Source organism: Podarcis bocagei, assembly GCF_964188305.1.
Source record: "Podarcis bocagei genome assembly, chromosome: 15".
Classification (NCBI taxonomy): domain Eukaryota; kingdom Metazoa; phylum Chordata; class Lepidosauria; order Squamata; family Lacertidae; genus Podarcis; species Podarcis bocagei.
The window spans coordinates 39,998,203-40,015,699 of record NC_138141.1 but is presented as its reverse complement, the minus strand read 5'-3'; the positions used below and the strand labels follow the sequence as shown (position 1 = coordinate 40,015,699).

Here is a 17,497-nt window from a genome sequence, read left to right as displayed (position 1 = left end):
GCTGTGTCTTATGCAAGAATGGATTGGAGAGGGAGGGAGGGAGGGAGGGAGGGAGAGAGAGAGAGAGAGAGAGAGAGAGAGAGAGAGAGAGAGAGAGAGAGAGAGAGAGAAGCGCACCTCTGGTTGATAGAGGGGGGGGGGACGGGGTTAAAGGTGGGGAGGGGGACGCTGCCTTGACTTTCCTGCTTGCTAGGATGTGTATATCCGAGAGGGAGTCCCGGGGAGCAAGTTCCCCGAAGGGTGCGCGTCTTTGTAGCAGAAGTGCGGTTGCGAGAGGGCGCTCAAGTGAGCGGAAAGCCTATCGATAAATAGGGAGAAATAGCGGAGGAGAGAAGGCAGCCTTTTCTCCTCCTTCCTTTGCCCCTGCAGTTCTGGGGTGAGCTTAAAAAACGAGAGGAAAGACCCTTAGCTCAGTTGTTAGACCATCCATCTACTTTGCGCGCAGAAGTTCCTGATTTCAATCCCCTCCATCTCCAGGAGGGGCTTGGAAAGACTTGGAACCCCGAGGAGCTGCTGCCAGCCAGTGTAGACAGTACTGAGCAAGATGGGAGTATTGCTCTGGCTCAGTACAAGGCAGCCGCTTTGCGTCCCGGGTTAAATCCCTGGCATCTCCACCTCCGGCTTATATAGAAGAGCAAGTTTCTCGGATGGTAGTGGTCCAACCAGCACAGATGAGGTCAAAGGATCCCTTAAGACAGCCTTTCTCAACCTGTGGGTCCCCAGATGTTGTTGAACTACAACTCCCATCATCCCTAGCTAGCAAGGCCAGAGCTCAGGGTTGATGGGAGTTGTAGTCCAACACAATCAGAGAGCATGGCAGTGGCTTCCCCTGGTCTACACATGCATACTTAGATCTGCACATGCCCATTTTCTCTGCATGGACAATCCTCTGGGGCTGTACTGCAATGTTTGCAAGTAAGTCTGTGTGTATTTGCATGGCTTATCCATGTCTTGGTTAGGTCCAGGACCAACTCCCCTTTCAGCCATGGGTGACCTTAGATCAGTCCACATCTCGCTGCCTAACCCACCTCACAGGGTTGTTGTAGGGATAGAATGGAGGGGGGGTGAAGAGAGAGATACCACACCCCCACAGAGCTGCCTGGAGAACAGACTCTTATTATTAGTGTTGTTGTTAATTCATTTTATTAGTCCCTTGACTCAGAAGGACTCGCAAAATTTAAAAGCGTAAAAGGATGGCATAAAATTGGGGGGGAGAAGGAAGAAGAATGCATTGCAATAAAAGCCATACAGTAATCTATAAAATAAACCCAATAAAACAGCAGGGAAAACACATCACCAATAGACAGCAAAATCTAAACGGATGGTGGGATGGGACTGTAAGGTGGTTATTATCCCTCCTCCTTAATGCTCTTTCCCAAATCTCTGCCCACCGCAAACACTGTTTGCCTAGTTTCCCCCACTCAGATTATAAACGTATCTAGATACAGACGATGTGTTTGTACAGCTCCTGACATTAATATATAGATTGCAATTTAATGGGCACCAGTTTATACATTTTGCAATTTACACCAGGTGTGGGGCACTATTGGCCCTCCAGATGTTGCTGTACTACAACTTCCAGCAATGGCCAGTGTAGATTGCACTACTTCAGGGTGCAGATTGGGGGGGCATATTTATTTGTCCAATGCTTTGTCCAATATTGAACATAACCTACAAGTAGAAAACTAGCCCAGCAGGGAATGACCTGGGCTACCACAACCTCTCTGGCCAGTGTGAAATTATTAGTCACAGGGAATTCATTTCTGTCTTGGGGGAGAATTCAAAACTGGCGCTTCTCCCTGCGGCCTGAAATGGTACTGCCTGCTTCGGCTCATGTAGGCCACCCCACAAATACTCTGGCTGGTGGCTGATGGGAGTTGGAGTCCAACAGGGCTCCACATTGGCTACCCCAGTTGTATGCTCAAGGGGAGGGGAGGCGGAGAGGAGATATTCACACAGGGGGTGTTGATTCTTTTCTGCTAGGACCTGCCTCTGAAATATGAAACAAACGTGCAAATTAGATCTTTCCTTGTGCAATCTGGAATTAAATAAAGTGAAGGCTGAAAGCACATGCGGTCACCACTCTGCTGGAGCCAAACAAGTCCCAAATGTAAGAATGGCCTGCTGGATCAGGCCAATGGCCCACCTAGTCCAACATCCTGTTCTCACAGTGGCCAACCAGATAGATGCCCATGGTCAGCAAGCAAGCAGGGTTCAAGCACAACAGCACAACTGTCCTCTCCTGTGGCTTCCAGCAAGTGATGCTCAGAAACATTACTGCCTCTAAATGTGGGTCAGCTGCAGTGCAGGCTAGTCCATTAATGGGCGAATGGGGCCATGCCCCACCAAGCTCAGCCTGCCTTCAGCCAGCGCCCCCACCTGCCTGCTTTCTTTCCTGCAACCAGCCCAGGATTTGGCCTTGGCGGTGAGATTCTTCCTCCTTCATCCCAGTGTTGCCCTTGTAGAACTCAACAGGGAGGTGGAAAGGGTTGAAGCTAGACGCAGTTGGCTCCGCCTTTCAGTGACTCTGACGCCACCCACTGTTTGAGCTCCTTGCATTCCACCACAGCAGTTTCAGTGGACCGCAGTCACCAACTGGTCCTGGTCAGTGCCGGATTTACGTATAAGCTAAACAAGCTGTAGCTTAGGGCTCCATTCTCTTGGGCCCCCCCAAAAAAAATTTAAAGGGGAAAAAACTTGGATGCACATTTCCAAAATATAAGATAAATAAAACCTACACACAGCAGCAGTGTTTTGTGTTGTGTAGGCTCCTATTTGTTATGTGCAAATGACTTAAGACACCTATTAGGTCCATAAATTACCATATGGCATATATTCAACACACACAAAACGGCAACAATTTGTTGTTGACAAAGGACAGCTGGACATAGAAAGGGCCCCATTACCTTCAGTAGCTTAGAGCAGAGGTCAGCAAACTTTTTCAGCAGGGGCTGATCCACTGTCCCTCAGACCTTGGGGGGGGGGGCGGACAATATTTTTTTTGGGGGGGGGAATAAAATCAACAAATTCCTATGCCGTACAAATAACCCAGGGATGCATTTTAAATAAAAGGATACATTCTACTCATGTAAAAACATGCTGATTCCTGGACCGTCTGTGGGCCGGATTGAGAAGGCGATTGGGCCGCATCCAGCCCCTGGGACTTAGTTTGCCTACCCATGGCTTAGAGCCTCCTCAAACCTAAATCCAGCCCTGGTCCTGGTACTCTCAGGGTTGAGATCAGACAGAGCCCCCCACCTCCTCCTCCTTTTAACTTCAGGTACTGCTGGACAAATATGCCTTTCTATTTCAGCAGGCATTGTAAGGAAGATTTCTGGTTTTATGGTTCATTTTGACTTAAATTTATCCACTGTGTCTGTGTGTGGTTTTGGTAATCTTGATGTACACTCAGTGGCGTAGCGTGGGTTGTCAGCACCCGGGGCAAGGCAAGTAATTTGCGCCCCCTAACCCGTGGATTTGCGCCCCCTAACCCGTGGATTTGCGCCCCCTAACCCTAACCCCCAGATGTTGCGCCCGGTGCGGCCGGCCCCCCCTGCACCCCCCACGCTACTCCACTGTGTACACTGCAAAGAAGCATTGGTGATTAAGCGGTATATACATAGCATAAACAAAATAAAATAAACAGGACACCTGGTGGAAGAAAGGTAGGAAATAAATGCAAGAAAATGAATAAAACACCCACACATTCCCACAAAGAAATAAGAAAATGAGGCTGCAACTTTAATTCTGTTTACCTGGGACTAAGCCCCACTGAATTAAATAGGACATGAGCTGTCATGATGACGATTTCACTTTTAATGGGGAATAGGCCCCTCATGTAAAGCATTGTGACTTAATGCCGATCCGCAAAGGACATGATTCCCCCCTAAAGAATGCTGGGAACTGTAGTTTGCTAAGGGTGTTGGGAATTGTAGTGCTGCGAGGGGAAAACTGCAGTTCCCAGTATACGCTTTAAATGTAGGGCGTGGCTCTGCCTTTACTTCTGAGTAAGGATGCACAGGATTGTAAGTAATTGATAATATGGAAATAGATTTCAAATTATTTAACCCCACTTTAGCATAATAATAATAATAATAATAATAATAATAATAATAATAATAATAATGCCAACACTACATTTAAGTAACTTTAAACCTCTATATTTTCTATATTAAAAAACTGGCTTGTGTGTATTTATCTATCACTTGCTTCAGACCTCTTGTAAAGATACACCAGGCTTTTACTGACCCATAATATCAGACCCTGATTTTTTCTGTATTAATCCCCTTTATTGTTTTTTAAATATGCTTTTATACCACTGTTTTACATGTTTTATATTGTATTTTTGTTCCAATGATCTCATTTACTGCTTTAATCGTGTACACCACTTAAGGTATTTTAATTTTTTAAGTGCTTTACCAATGTTTTAATTGCCTGATTGATCGATGAATCAATGAATACTGGGGTTGTGTCTTGCTCTGGTGTACGGTACATTTCAAACGCACACATGAATCTTGGGAACTGGTGCTGGGAATTGTAGCTCTGGGAGGGGTAAACGACACTGTGCGGGGGTTCTTTAAATGGATAGTGTGTGCACAGCTGTGCGCGTACACGAGTTCTGTCCCTATATGCAAGACCTGCCTCTCATTCCACCCTTCTGTGAACTTGGGGACCTGGTGTGTGTGTTTATCTGCAAAATGCGTGCAAGCAGGGAAGCTGGTATCTGGATTATGTCCCTGTGTGTGCTTGTCAGCGAAAGGGAGCATCTGTATTTGCATATGCTGAGCCAAGCAAGGGGTGGAGAGCGGATTCTTTCCGGTGGTGTGTAAACCGCGGCGCTCCCCGAATCCGGATTTGCGCCGTCCTTTCTTCTGAGCCAGAGGATATCTTGAAGCCCGATAATTTTACCTCCAGTAAAATTCTCTCTCTCTCTCTCTCTCGTGTGTGTGTGTGTGTGTGTGTGTGAGAGAGAGAGAGAGAGAGAGAGAGAGAGAGAGAGAGAGAGAGAGATTTACCTTCAGTAAAATTATAATTAGATACATGTATGAGCGAATAAAAATCGAGCAGTTTCAACTCCAGATCTCTGCACACCATTTCACTTTAACAAATTGCGGATTGGGTGAATGACGTGTGGTTGTCTCCAGCTAAATTGTACTCCGAGGAGACCCACTGAAATTAACGAGCCTAAGTTAGTCGTACCAATTAAATTCAATGGGTTTGCTCTGAATGAAACTGACGTTGGATACAACCGAGAGAGGCATTGCTTTAACAATCCTGGCGTCTAATCCGGTTCCCTTCCCGGCCCGCTTGTCAACCCTGGTATATGTGTTAATCCAGCACTGCTCCCTCCGTTTAGCTGCTTTGAGAATCCGGTTTCCCTGGTTTGATATACCTTCGTGTGTGTTCTTAGGTTGCATTTTGGCGTCTCTGAGTGGTCAGCCTAGCGTCCTCCATTAACACCCCCTGCCTGCCTGCCTGCCTGCCTGGCCCTTTGGCGAATACCCAGGGCGAGTGTTCCAAAAGCTCTCCAAACGACATCTCTCCGTGCGCCCTAGGCGCACCACGGGGGCGATCCTGCTTGGCTTCTCTTCCCCCGTGGCTCTAGCGTTGATCCCCGCGCCCTTGTCCTCGCCTCGGTATCCCAGGCAGCCTCTCAACTCCGGCTTCTCTTCCTCCTTCTCCCTGGCAGGTTTGGTTCCAGAATCGGCGTTCCAAAGAAAGGCGCATGAAGCAACTGAGCGCGCTGGGGGCCCGACGGCACGCGTTTTTCCGCAGCCCCCGCCGCATGAGGCCGCTGGTAGACCGTCTGGAGCCGGGAGAGCTCATCCCCAACGGGCCCTTCTCCTTTTACGGAGGTGGGTAAGCGCTGGGGGTGGTTCCTGGGCGTGTTCACACGTCTCCGTAGCTGCATCCACACACACAAGGCAGTCGGAGAATTTTGATTTTACACCTCTTGACAGGCCTGGAGTCAGACAGTTTGCAGGGAGGGGGAACTGCAAAACCGTCAGGAAATAAACTTGATATTAGGCTGTTTAATTTTAGATAATAGTTATAATATTTAAATTTTATTAAAAAATTGGGTGGGAACCTAATCCCAGCCCATTAGCCAGAAAACTTACTTCTTTAGTGACTAATTTGGCACTGCATCCTTTCCCTTTATCGCCAACTAAAAGGTGCCCCTTTTAGTTTTAGGGTGCCTGTAATCTCCCTTGAGCGCGTACCAGAACCAGTGCTCAAGTCATGGGGAGGGGGTATAAAGGCTTTATGAAATCCTTAGCCCCCCACGTTTTAGCCAAATCATGCTTCCTGGCCTCCTATAAGCAGTAGCTTAAGAGGATCATCCTAAATGGTAAAGAGGCTGAACTGCCTCCCTCACAAGAGAAGAAGCTGCTTCACGCTGAGTCAGACCATTGATCCACCAAGCTCAGTGTTATCTACATTGACTTCTTAGCGATTCCCCCAGGTTTCAGGCAGGATCCTTTCCCAGCTCTAGCTGGAGATAGAATCATAGAGTTGGAATAGACCACAAGGGCCATCGAGTCCAACCCCCTGCCAAGCAGGAAACACCATCAGAGCACTCCTGACATATGGTTGTCAAGCCTCTGCTTAAAGACCTCCAAAGAAGGAGACTCCACCACACTCCTTGGCAGCAAATTCCACTGTCGAACAGCTCTTACTGTCAGGAAGTTCTTCCTAATGCTTAGGTGGAATCTTCTTTCTTGTAGTTTGGCTCCATTGCTCCGTGTCCGCTTCTCTGGAGCAGCAGAAAACAACCTTTCTCCCTCCTCTATATGACATCCTTTTATATATTTGAACATGGCTATCATATCACCCCTTAACCTCCTCTTCTCCAGGCTAAACATGCCCAGCTCCCTTAGCCGTTCCTCATAAGGCATCGTTTCCAGGCCTTTGACCATTTTGGTTGCCCTCCTCTGGACACGTTCCAGTTTGTCAGTGTCCTTCTTGAACTGTGGTGCCCAGAACTGGACACAGTACTCCAGGTGAGGTCTGACCAGAGCAGAATACAGAGATGAGCCTGGGATTTCCTTTATGCAAAGCAGATCCTCTGTCACTGAGCTACAGCTCTCTCTGCAAAGGTCCCCTGTGAAGCTGAACCCAGAAAGAGCCTTGCTTTAGAATCTGGAATGAATCTCTTCATGCAGCTTCATAGGGTCTAGCCTAATGCAACAACAAAGTGTTTTTATACCCAACCCATCTGACCCCAGACACTCTGGGCAGCTTCCAACAAAATACAGTGGTACTTCAGGTTACATACGCTTCAGGTTACATACGCTTCGGGTTACAGACTCCACTAACCCAGAAATAATGCTTCAGGTTAAGAACTTTGCTTCAGGATAAGAACAGAAATCGTGCTCCGGCAGAGCGGCAGCAGCGGGAGGCCCCATTAGCTAAAGTGGTGCTTCAGGTTAAGAACAGTTTCAGGTTAAGAATGGACCTCCGGAATGAATTAAGTACTTAACCCGAGGTACCACTGTATAAAGAAACAAAATAAAACATCAACATTAAAAGCACTCCAAAACTCAGAACCAAACTAAGCATGAAATTAACTGCATAGTTCTGTCCTGAAATGCAAGGGGTGAGTGGGAGTCCCCTCCAATTGCCAATTTGGGGGGGGGGGGCTGGTGCAGATTGGAAGCCTAGCATAGGGGGGCACTAACAGAGATAAACAATATGTGTTGGCACTGTTCTTCCGAATCAGTCAGAAGGAAGCAAACCTGATCCTGCCTTCCTTGTGTTCTGGGCCAATTAGATCAAAGGCACTGGGATGACTGGCAAGCCCTAACCCATTTTTAAGGTGAGAGGAGGGTGTCATGTTGGCTAGCCCCAGTGTAAGGGATATACGGTAATGATCTTGCAGTGGGGCCTGAGGGTGATTCCACACAGTTGCTATTTTCAGGAAGGATTCAGGTTCATTCATTTATAGAATTTGTAGTCCGCTCTTCAGCCAAGAAGGCTCCCAGAGTGGCTTAAATGCAATACAGTGGTACCTCAGGTTAAGTACTTAATTTGTTCCGGAGGTCCGTTCTTAACCTGAAACTGTTCTTAACCTGAGGCACCACTTTAGCTAATGGGGCCTCCTGCTGCTGCTGCGCCGCCGGAGCACGATTTCTGTTCTCATCTTGAAGCAAAGTTCTTAACCTGAAGCAGTATTTCTGGGTTAGCGGAGTCTGTAACCTGAAGCGTATGTAACCTGAAGTGTATGTAACCTGAGGTACCACTGTAACTTAAAACAAGACAGTCTTTAAGCACGTAGGCTTAAAATTGAGGGAGGTGGAAAATGACCCACCAGGGAAGGGGGAGGAGGAGGGAAAAAATAAAACTCAGACACCAATTATTAAATAGTTTTCCTTCTAATGACTAGCTGACACAGTTCAGGGGTAAGAGGTGCGTGACAGAGCTGGTCTTTCAGCTAAGCTGATGGAATGAGCACCACTTTCCATATCTCCCACTGAGGCAGTCCATGAAATGACTGCCCCAAAGTGACTGTCTGATGGAGTTATCATGTTTTTTGGGGGACGACTACAACGACACTGTTGTTCAGTGGTAGGTTGCACAATTATAGCTGACTGGGAAACATTGTGTGATAAACCCACTCTCTTAAAATATCAGGCCTTTTTGCAGTAAGGAAAGTGACAGGGAAGGTGGAGGATGACACTGGCTTTGACGCAGTGCCATCTAGCCTACCCGCAGAAAAGCCAGAATGAATGCTCATTAAATAGTCCATGTAGTCTAACCTCCCTGCAAACAAAGACTATAATCCTAAAAACCCACTTTCCTCTGAGTAAGCCCCACTGAATCCAAGAAGATGTACTTTTGAGGAGCTAATGTTTGCACACCACCATATTAATACTGGTTCGACAGAAACATGGGAATAGTTCCCCAAAGTGATCTTGGCTGCAGAGTTCATCTTCAGCTTTATAAGAATCTTGGTGTTCTCTCATTCTTAAAAACAAAACCAAGCTTCACTTATTGTTGAAAAAAATGCTATTTCAAGTTACTGGGTGAAATCAGAAACCACAGAAGTTTCTGTGGCCCCTCTTCCCCTTATCAGCATAATCAGATCAAAGTGTGAAAATAATAACAATTTAGCAAAATTGATTCAACTTGGCATCTTATAGCAGAGTGTGGTTTTAATTTATTGCAGAATTTGCATTAATTACATTTTAATATAAAGTTGAGGACGTGCAAACAGGTTTTAAGATGCAACTAGGGGGAAAGGTGGGGTTGTTTATGACAAGCATTTGCAACTGTATAGGTGCCTGGTCCTTGCCCCCCCCCCACCCCAACCATAATGAGTTTTTTTTAAGTAAAGAGAAATAAAAGTTGCAGTCATCAGCATCAGGCCCAGAGCTGTCACTGGTGGCACAGATGCTGATGCAGAGCACATTTGTCACTGTAATTTGCCACTTTCGGGGGGGGGTACTTGGGGGGTCAGAGCCTGGGCTGTGGTGGTCCAGACTTCAGCTCTGAGGTCCAACCCAAGTTGCACCACTGTTGAGGTGGTGGCTGGGGGCCTCATCAGGGCCTCCCTAAATCATTTTGCTGACTGTGGTGAAGCAGAAAATGGCGCCAGGTCAAGGTGCAAAAGAAGCCAGGGCTAGGCTAAATAATAATAGTAATAATTTATTTATTTATTTATTTATTTACAGATACATATATACATACATACATACAGTGGCGTAGCGTGGGTTGTCAGCACCCGGGGCAAGGCAAGTAATTTGCGCCCCCTCTGCCCTAGGGGCAGAGAGCTGCGAGTGCGAGCGCGCCCCCCCAGATGTTGCGCCCGGTGCGGCCGGCCCCCCCTGCACCCCCCACGCTACGCCACTGCATACATACCCTGCCTGATAGAGAGGACTGTGGGGCCACATTCAGTCCTTGAGCCTGAGGTTCCCCACCCAGGTGTAGCCCAAGCTCTGAGCTCCATAATCATTTAATCCTAGTATACATACACATTCTAGTCTTCAGGCATTGCTTATACTGACTCAGGCAGATGATGATGATGATGATGATGATGATGATGATGATAGTAATAACAATATATTTTTACCTCGCCCGTCTGGTTGGGTTTCCCCAGCCACTCTGGGCAGCTTCCAACAAAATATTAAAATACAATAATTAATCAAATATTAAAAAGTTCCCTAAACAGGGCTGCCTTCAGATGTCTTCTAAATGTCAGGTAGTTGTTTATCTCTTTGACATCTGGTGGGAGGGCATTCCACAAGGTGGGTGCCACTACCAAGAAGGCCCTCTGCCTGGTTCCCTGTAACTTGGCTTCTCGCAGTGAGGGAACTGCCAGAAGGCCCTCGGGACTGGACCTTAGTTCTTCTGAATGCCAATTACTGGAAACTACAGGAGGAGAGCACAGGGCGCCATATTACCAAATTCTGCTCCTGCTTGCAGGCTTCCCATTGGAACACCTGGCTGGCCCCTGTGAGAATCCTGGATTAGATGGGCCATTGGCCTGATCCGGCTGGCTTTTCCCATGTTTCCCCTTCTCTAATCGAGACATGGGGAGTCTCAGCCCACCATGAACCACATAGTGAAAAGGGTGACATCCTGCTACGTAACTACAGTGGTACCCCGCAAGACGAATGCCTCGCAAGACGGAAAACCCGCAAGACGAAAGGGTTTTCTGTTTTGGAGGCGCTTCGCAAGACGAATTTCCCTATGGGCTTGCTTCGCAAGATGAAAGCCCATAGGGAAATCTCCGGGGACCTGTTTTAAATTGCTGGCGGTCGGGAGCAAAGACTTTTGCCCACAGCCGGCCTTCAGAAGAGATCCTGGACCTCTTCTGAAGGCCAGCGGGGGGCAAAAGTCTTTGCTCCCCCCCGCCTGCCTTCCCGGGACAGCAGAGACTTCTCCGCTGCCCCGGGCGATCTTAAAATGCTGGCGGGCGGGAGCGAAGCGTTCGCTGCCGACCCCCAGCATTTTAAAATCTCCCCGGGACAGCGGAGGCTTCGCTCCCGCCCGCCAGCATTTTAAAATCGCCCCGGGACAGCAGGGGCTTTTAAAATGCTGGCGGTCGGCAGCAAAAACCTCCTGTCCCCGGAGCTTGCGGGGCGGGAGGTGGGAAGAAGGGCTTTTCTTCCCACCGCCAGCCTTCAGAACAGCCTTCTGAAGGCTGGCAGTGGGAAGAAAAGCCCTTGTTCCCTCCCCCCAGCCTTCAGAAGAGGTCGGGGGACAGACTGTCCCCGGACCTGGTCTGAAGGCGGTTTCCCTAGGAATGCATTAATTGATTTTCAATGCATTCCTATGGGAAACCGTGCTTCGCAAGACGAAAAACTCGCAAGAAGAAAAAACTTGCGGAACGAATTAATTTCGTCTTGCGAGGCACCACTGTAATCAAATTTGGTTATGCAGTATTGACAGCTGATCAGGCCATCCTCTGCTGTTCTTATGATCTAAAATAATAATAACTTTATGTCCCGCCCACCTGGCTGAGTTTCCCCAGTGACTCTGGGCGGCTTCCAGCAAAAGACAAAATTATTATTATTATTATTATTATTATTATTATTATTATTATTACCCCCGCCCATCTGGCTGAGTTTCCCCAGCCACTCTGGGCAGCTCCCAATCGAGTGTTAAAAACAATACAGCATTAAATATTAAAAACTTCCCAAAACATGGCTGCCTTCAGATATCTTTTAAAGATAAGATAGCTGCTTATTTCCTTCACATCTGAACGGAGGGTGTTCCACAGGGCGGGTGCCACTACCAAGAAGGCCCTCTGTCTGGTTCCCTGTAACCTCACTTCTCACAATGAGGGAACCGCCAGAAGGCCCTTGGCGCTGGATCTCAGTGTCCGGGCTGAATGATGGTGGAGACGCTCCTTCAGGTATACAGGACTGAGGCCGTTTAGGGCTTTAAAGGTCAGCACCAACACTTTGAATTGTGCTCGGAAACACAACAAAATATTTAAAAAACCCCTGATGCAGCAAAGAAAGAAAGAAAAATATCTGTGGCATGTACGTCAACCTTTTATCTTTTCTTGGCCTGCCAGATTACCAGAGCGAATACTACGGACCTGGGAGCAACTACGATTTCTTCCCCCAAGGACCGCCTTCCTCTCAAGCCCAGACGCCGGTGGATCTCCCTTTCGTGCCATCGTCCGGGTCGTCAGGAACGCCTCTCGGGGGGATGGACCACCCATTACCTGGACACCACCCTTCCAGCGAAGCTCAGCGTTTCACAGATATCATGTCACACCCACCTGGGGACTCGCCGAGCCCCGAACCCAACCTACCTGGCTCCTTGCACTCCATGTCGGCCGAAGTTTTTGGGCCGAGTCCTCCGTTTTCCTCGATATCCGTCAACGGCGGCGCTAACTATGGCGGCCACTTATCACATCCGCCCGAAATGAACGAGGCTGCTGTATGGTAGCTTTAAATACCAAGACTGGGGGCTGAGAAGTAAGTGGCCAATCGACACCCACCTTTGCTTACATCCAGGTGTATAGAAACAAGTTCGAGCAAATAGTTTCTTTCTTTTTTTTCTTGCCCTAAGACGTATAGATATATAGATATATTTGTTGGGGGTTTTGCCTTTTTTTTTTTTTTGGCGAACTTTGGGAATTAACTGAATTATTCATTTCAGATCGAAGCCCAGGGAGATTTTGGTATAAACCGGAGGACAATCTTCATGATACAGAATGAACAGGAGAAAAGACAAGACAAGGGGGGGGGGGGAATATGAAGAAAGTAATCTCTTTTTGTACCAAGTGAAGAAGGAAAAAAGACACTGGCGAAGTGGATTTGTTTCGATACTGCCATATACTATGGGATGGCGAATAGTGAGTGTCCGCATTCACTAGACTATAACTCTAGGGGGGGGAAAAAACAAGATTCTCAGAGACTTTTCTCATAGGAAAAGAAACCAATATTGAATAAAGGCAAGGTCAACAAGAACAAGACAAAAAAAAAAAAAAAGCTTCAAGGAATTCTAGCATTTTTTAAAATGATGATTCTTTTGGTATTATTGATTTGTTTAATTTTGCCTCCGAACATTCAACATGAGCCACAACAATAGACTTTTAAAGCTTCAGAAATGTCAGGTGGGGCAAATGAAATGTAGTTAATTTTGTTGTTCTTTTTGGGAGGGTGGTGCTTTTATGTTTATTTTATTTTCATTGGCCAAAATAGCAAATATTTAAATATAAGCCCTCCGAATCAACTCTTCTACCTTCTCTGAGCGACACACACCAATAATCCTCAAAACCCAGAAGTCTTCTACTAGACTTCTAAGTAAAAAAAAAAAAAACTGACTTGAAAAGAAACGAACGACAAAGTATTCTACCTTCAGAAAAATAAAAGCTAAACAAACAAAAATAAAAAGACTCTATGAAACTAGAAAAAAAAGCAGTCAACTGTTTACGTCGAATGTTAAATTCAGGAGCGCAATGTTTTACTTAAAAAAAATTCCTGTTTTAGAACCTCTTGTTCAAAAGCAAAGTATTTTGAGCAATCAACCAAAATAGTTCATTTTTCTTTCTTTTTCCTTTTTTTTCTGTAGTTGTTATAAGACATTACAGGGCTTGTGTTTCACTGTGCTAGTTTGTAAAGGTGGCGTTTACAGCAGGCAAAGAATAAAAACTTGTAAAATCAAACAGTTGCCAAATAAAACAATTCTATAGCACAAAATACTCTTTGGGGGTGCTGTACCCACAGCCCGGGGGAAAAACGCAAAACATTTTAAACAAAGTGTTACAAGGTTAAGAGGGGGGGAAATTTAACATCTTTGCTAATGTTTAGTCCTGTTCAACATTAATGGAATTGTTAATATGACTTATATAGACCCACACAGGTTTTATTTTTGTGTCTTTAAAAGAAAAAAAAGTCCAAAATATTTAAATTTTATGGTCAAATATGCAGTCAGCAGCTGCTACTTTTTTTTCTTTATATATTAAATTTCTCATATGTCTTTTATTGTTCAAATAAACCTAAGCTTGTGTGACCTCCAGTGCATATTAGACCATTCACTGTATGAAAAGGGGGGAAAGTTGGATTAAAAAATTTGTGAATTTTTAATAAAATTAGAAAATCTGATGTTTAGATAACCTGTGTTTCATTCAATGCTTTAAAATATTTATGACATTGGGGGAGAGAGGTGGTTAAGAAGGAGGATTCTGATCTCTTTTAAATATTGCCAAAAGCAAAATTTTAATTGTGTGGGTTCTTCCTCAGGCAATTATTTCCTCATAATTTGTTTTCTTTGGGATTCTGAGGAATAGCAGAACACCTTTTTATAAGAATATCGAAATCTGAGGATGTTTTCACTCATCCATAACTTGACGTTGGATTCAATGAGAATCTGGTGGTTTCTCCTCAGATTACGTTTTTGAGTCGTTTTGAGGAAAGCGCTACGAGTTTTGATAACGCTGGCAACATTGCTCAAGTTGGGTTGCCATTGGATTTCAGGTTAAAATTAAGTTTGAAGTGCTTTTGGAGCTTTCTCCTCAGCGATTTGAAGAAGCATCTTGGAGAATCCTGAGAGAAACTCCCAAGGTTTCCCCGCCATGTCTGATAAAATTGTTACAGCAGGGTGTTCACCGCTCTCTTGGAAATTTCTGGTACCATGGGACCTTCTTACAGCAGATAGTTACTGAGTGTGGATTTGAAGAACATACACACACATTTGAATGAAGCTCACTCTGCCCCAAATACTTGTAGGATTGAAGTACAGTGGTACCTCGGGTTACATACGCTTCAGGCTACATAGGCTTCAGGTTACAGACTCTGCTAACCCAGAAATAGTGCTTCAGGTTAAGAACTTTGCTTCAGGATGAGAACAGAAATTGTGCTCTGGCGGCGCGGCAGCAGCAGGAGGCCCCATTAGCTAAAGTGGTACTTCAGGTTAAGAACAGTTCCAGGTTAAGTACAGACCTCCGGAACGAATGAAGTACTTAACCCGAGGTACCACTGTACGGCTCTACCATTAGGCTGAGTCAACCGCTTCAGGTGGCAGTGCCCCCTGTTCCAGCCATTCCTCCAGTTCCCCTCCATTGGAGGACACAACTGTGTGCGCAACACAACTAAGCTAACCTTGAAAGAATATAAATTTTTATTGTCATGGTTTAACCACAAGACCGAGCCTCTATTATATTCCCGGTAGCTTGGCCTACTCTTGAGGATTGCCTTCCCGGTTCAAAAACCGGGCTCAGGGTGGCTAACAACAAATTTAAAACTTAATTGTAAAAGCAGCATAAAATACAGTATAAAACATGAATAACAATAAAATTCAAAGTTCAGAAATCAATTTAAGGGAAATAAGCATTAGGTAATCCCAGGGCTATCTGGCTGAATTGGTCCTACTTGGGTCAGTGAGGAGGCCTGGGGAGAATTAGCTGTGGGGTCTCAGAGTGGGTAATCTTCATAAAAGGGGAGGGGGAAGGAAGAGAAGGGAAATAAAAGATCAGGTTGAATTTAAATCCTGAAGGGCCCTCGTCTCATGGGACAGAGCCTTCCACCAGGTCGGAGCCATCACTGAAAAGGCCCTGGCCCTGGTGGAGGATAGTCTGACTTCTTTAGGGCCCAGGACCTCTAAACTATGGCTATTCATGGACCTTAAGGTCCTCTGCGGGGCATACCAGGAGAGGTGGTCCCGTAAATACAAGGGGCCTAAGCCGCGAAGGGCTTTAAAGGTCAAGACCAGCACCTTGAACATGACCCTATACTCCACCGGGAGGCAGTGCAACTGGTAAAGCACTGGGTGAATATGCTCCCATGGCAGGGACCCCATGAGGAGCCTCGCTGCAGCATTCTGCACCCGCTGAAGTTTGTGGGAGAGTTTCAAGGGCAGCCCCGCATAGAGCGAATTACAGTAGTCAAGCCTGGAGGTGACCGTCGCATGGATCACTGTGGCCAGGTCGGGGCGGGAAAGGTAAGGGACCAACTGCTTGATGCGGTGAAGATGGAAAAATGTTGCCTTAGCTGTGGTGTCATGGTGCAGACAGGCTGGCATGTGCTTGTCTCTTTGACATCAGTGCAAACGTTTCACAGAGGCAGATTTAGGGGGGGCGCAACTGGTTCAGTTGCACTGGGCACAGAGCCTTGGTGGAAGGCGAGAGGTGGGGGGCACTGAATTTTGGCATCTCACGGGGCGACACGGAAATTTGAGACTCCAAGGCACACCACTGTGCTTCATAACAAGTGTTTGCCTCCCTCACGCGTTATACTTTTCAACCCACATTCGTGTCAGGCATTTAAAACGCTATCGCACCACTTTAAGCAGTAATGGCTTCCCCCAAAGGATTATGGGAGCTGTCTTTTGTAAGGTTTCTGAGAGTTGTTAGGAGGCCTGTATTCCCCTCTCAGAGCTACAATTCCCAGACTTCCTGAGGAAGAGAGATTGACAAACCACTCTGTGAATTATAGTCCTGTGAGGGGAACAGGGGCCTTCTAACAACTCTCAGCACCCCTAACCAGGGACGCGGACTTATAAAAAATATTGGGGGGGCCCCCGGGAAAGCTCATGAATAATAAATAAGCTCATGAATATGCAAATAAAGTGGCACCGCCTCCTCGTGAGCGAATAGGGGAGAGCGTGCTGCGCCTATTAATCAGCTCCGACGGAAATTGGGTGGAGCTTTTGCTCGGGAGGGAGGGCAGGAGGCATGCAGCCCGACCCTGTGCATTTTGGGCTGGGGGAGGGGCGGCGATGGCGCTCTGCTGGAGGGGCGCCGGAGATTATTGGGGGGGGCGGAGCCCCCCAAACGAACTTTTGAGGGGGCTCGGGCCCCCTCAAGCCCCATGGAGTCGGCGCCTATGCCCCTAACAAAATACAGATCCCATAATTATTTAGGGAAGTAGTCTCCTCAGGCAGAAGCGACAGACACCCTCCATTCCTCTTGAACCCGGGGCCATTCCCCTGTGTTGGGGATCAGACCTATATAAACCACAGGCTGGAGGATGTCATCCTGTTGCCAGGTTGAAGTTAAGATTCAACGACAGCTCCAGTCAGCTTCTGTGCATGGTACAGGGAGGGCGCCATCTTGTCCTCTGCCCCAGGCAGCACGAGCCCTGCCTATTCATGCAGCATCTTCACTCAACCTTTATTTTCAGGCTGGTAGGGATGCCATATTCTGGTTCGCCTCAGGTGCAAAAATGTCTTGGGCTGGCCCTGGGTAGCACCATGTTCTAAGTGAAGGGTGAGGAACCTTTGCAAGCCTGAGGGCTGCCGCCCCTCACGTGCAAACATTTGAGGGACTCACGCCATGTCAGTGCTGGATGAGGCCAGAGGCGAGTGAGTGGAACAGCAGAGGCAACACTCGCCTTTGTACAGTCCAGCCATGTGAAAGTCATACACTTTTCCACACTATCTCTCCATCCCTCATTCAGGGGAGCAAGAGGCACAGTCAAAGTTTAATGAAACATTTCATTCAGGCGAAAGGATTTGAGGAGGAATGGCCAGAGGCATGGCCTGGGGTTGTAGCACCTGTCCTGAGGGGAGTCCTGAGGCCTACCTGGACCTGAGGTTCCCC

The 17,497-nt window shown here is 46.9% G+C and overlaps 1 protein-coding gene across 1 annotated transcript in view; it reads left to right on the top strand.

Annotated features, from left to right (window-relative positions):
* LHX1 (LIM homeobox 1) overlaps nt 1-14,074 on the top strand; it is a 55,901-nt gene extending 41,827 nt beyond the window's left edge. The window contains exons 4-6 of the mRNA XM_081173113.1: nt 5,690-5,855; nt 12,023-12,431; nt 12,616-14,074. Of these exons, the coding sequence (XP_081029239.1) occupies nt 5,690-5,855; nt 12,023-12,402 (546 nt within the window). The 3' untranslated portion in view covers nt 12,403-12,431; nt 12,616-14,074. The remainder of the gene's footprint in view (nt 1-5,689; nt 5,856-12,022; nt 12,432-12,615) is intronic.
* Nucleotides 14,075-17,497: the final 3,423 nt, after the last annotated feature.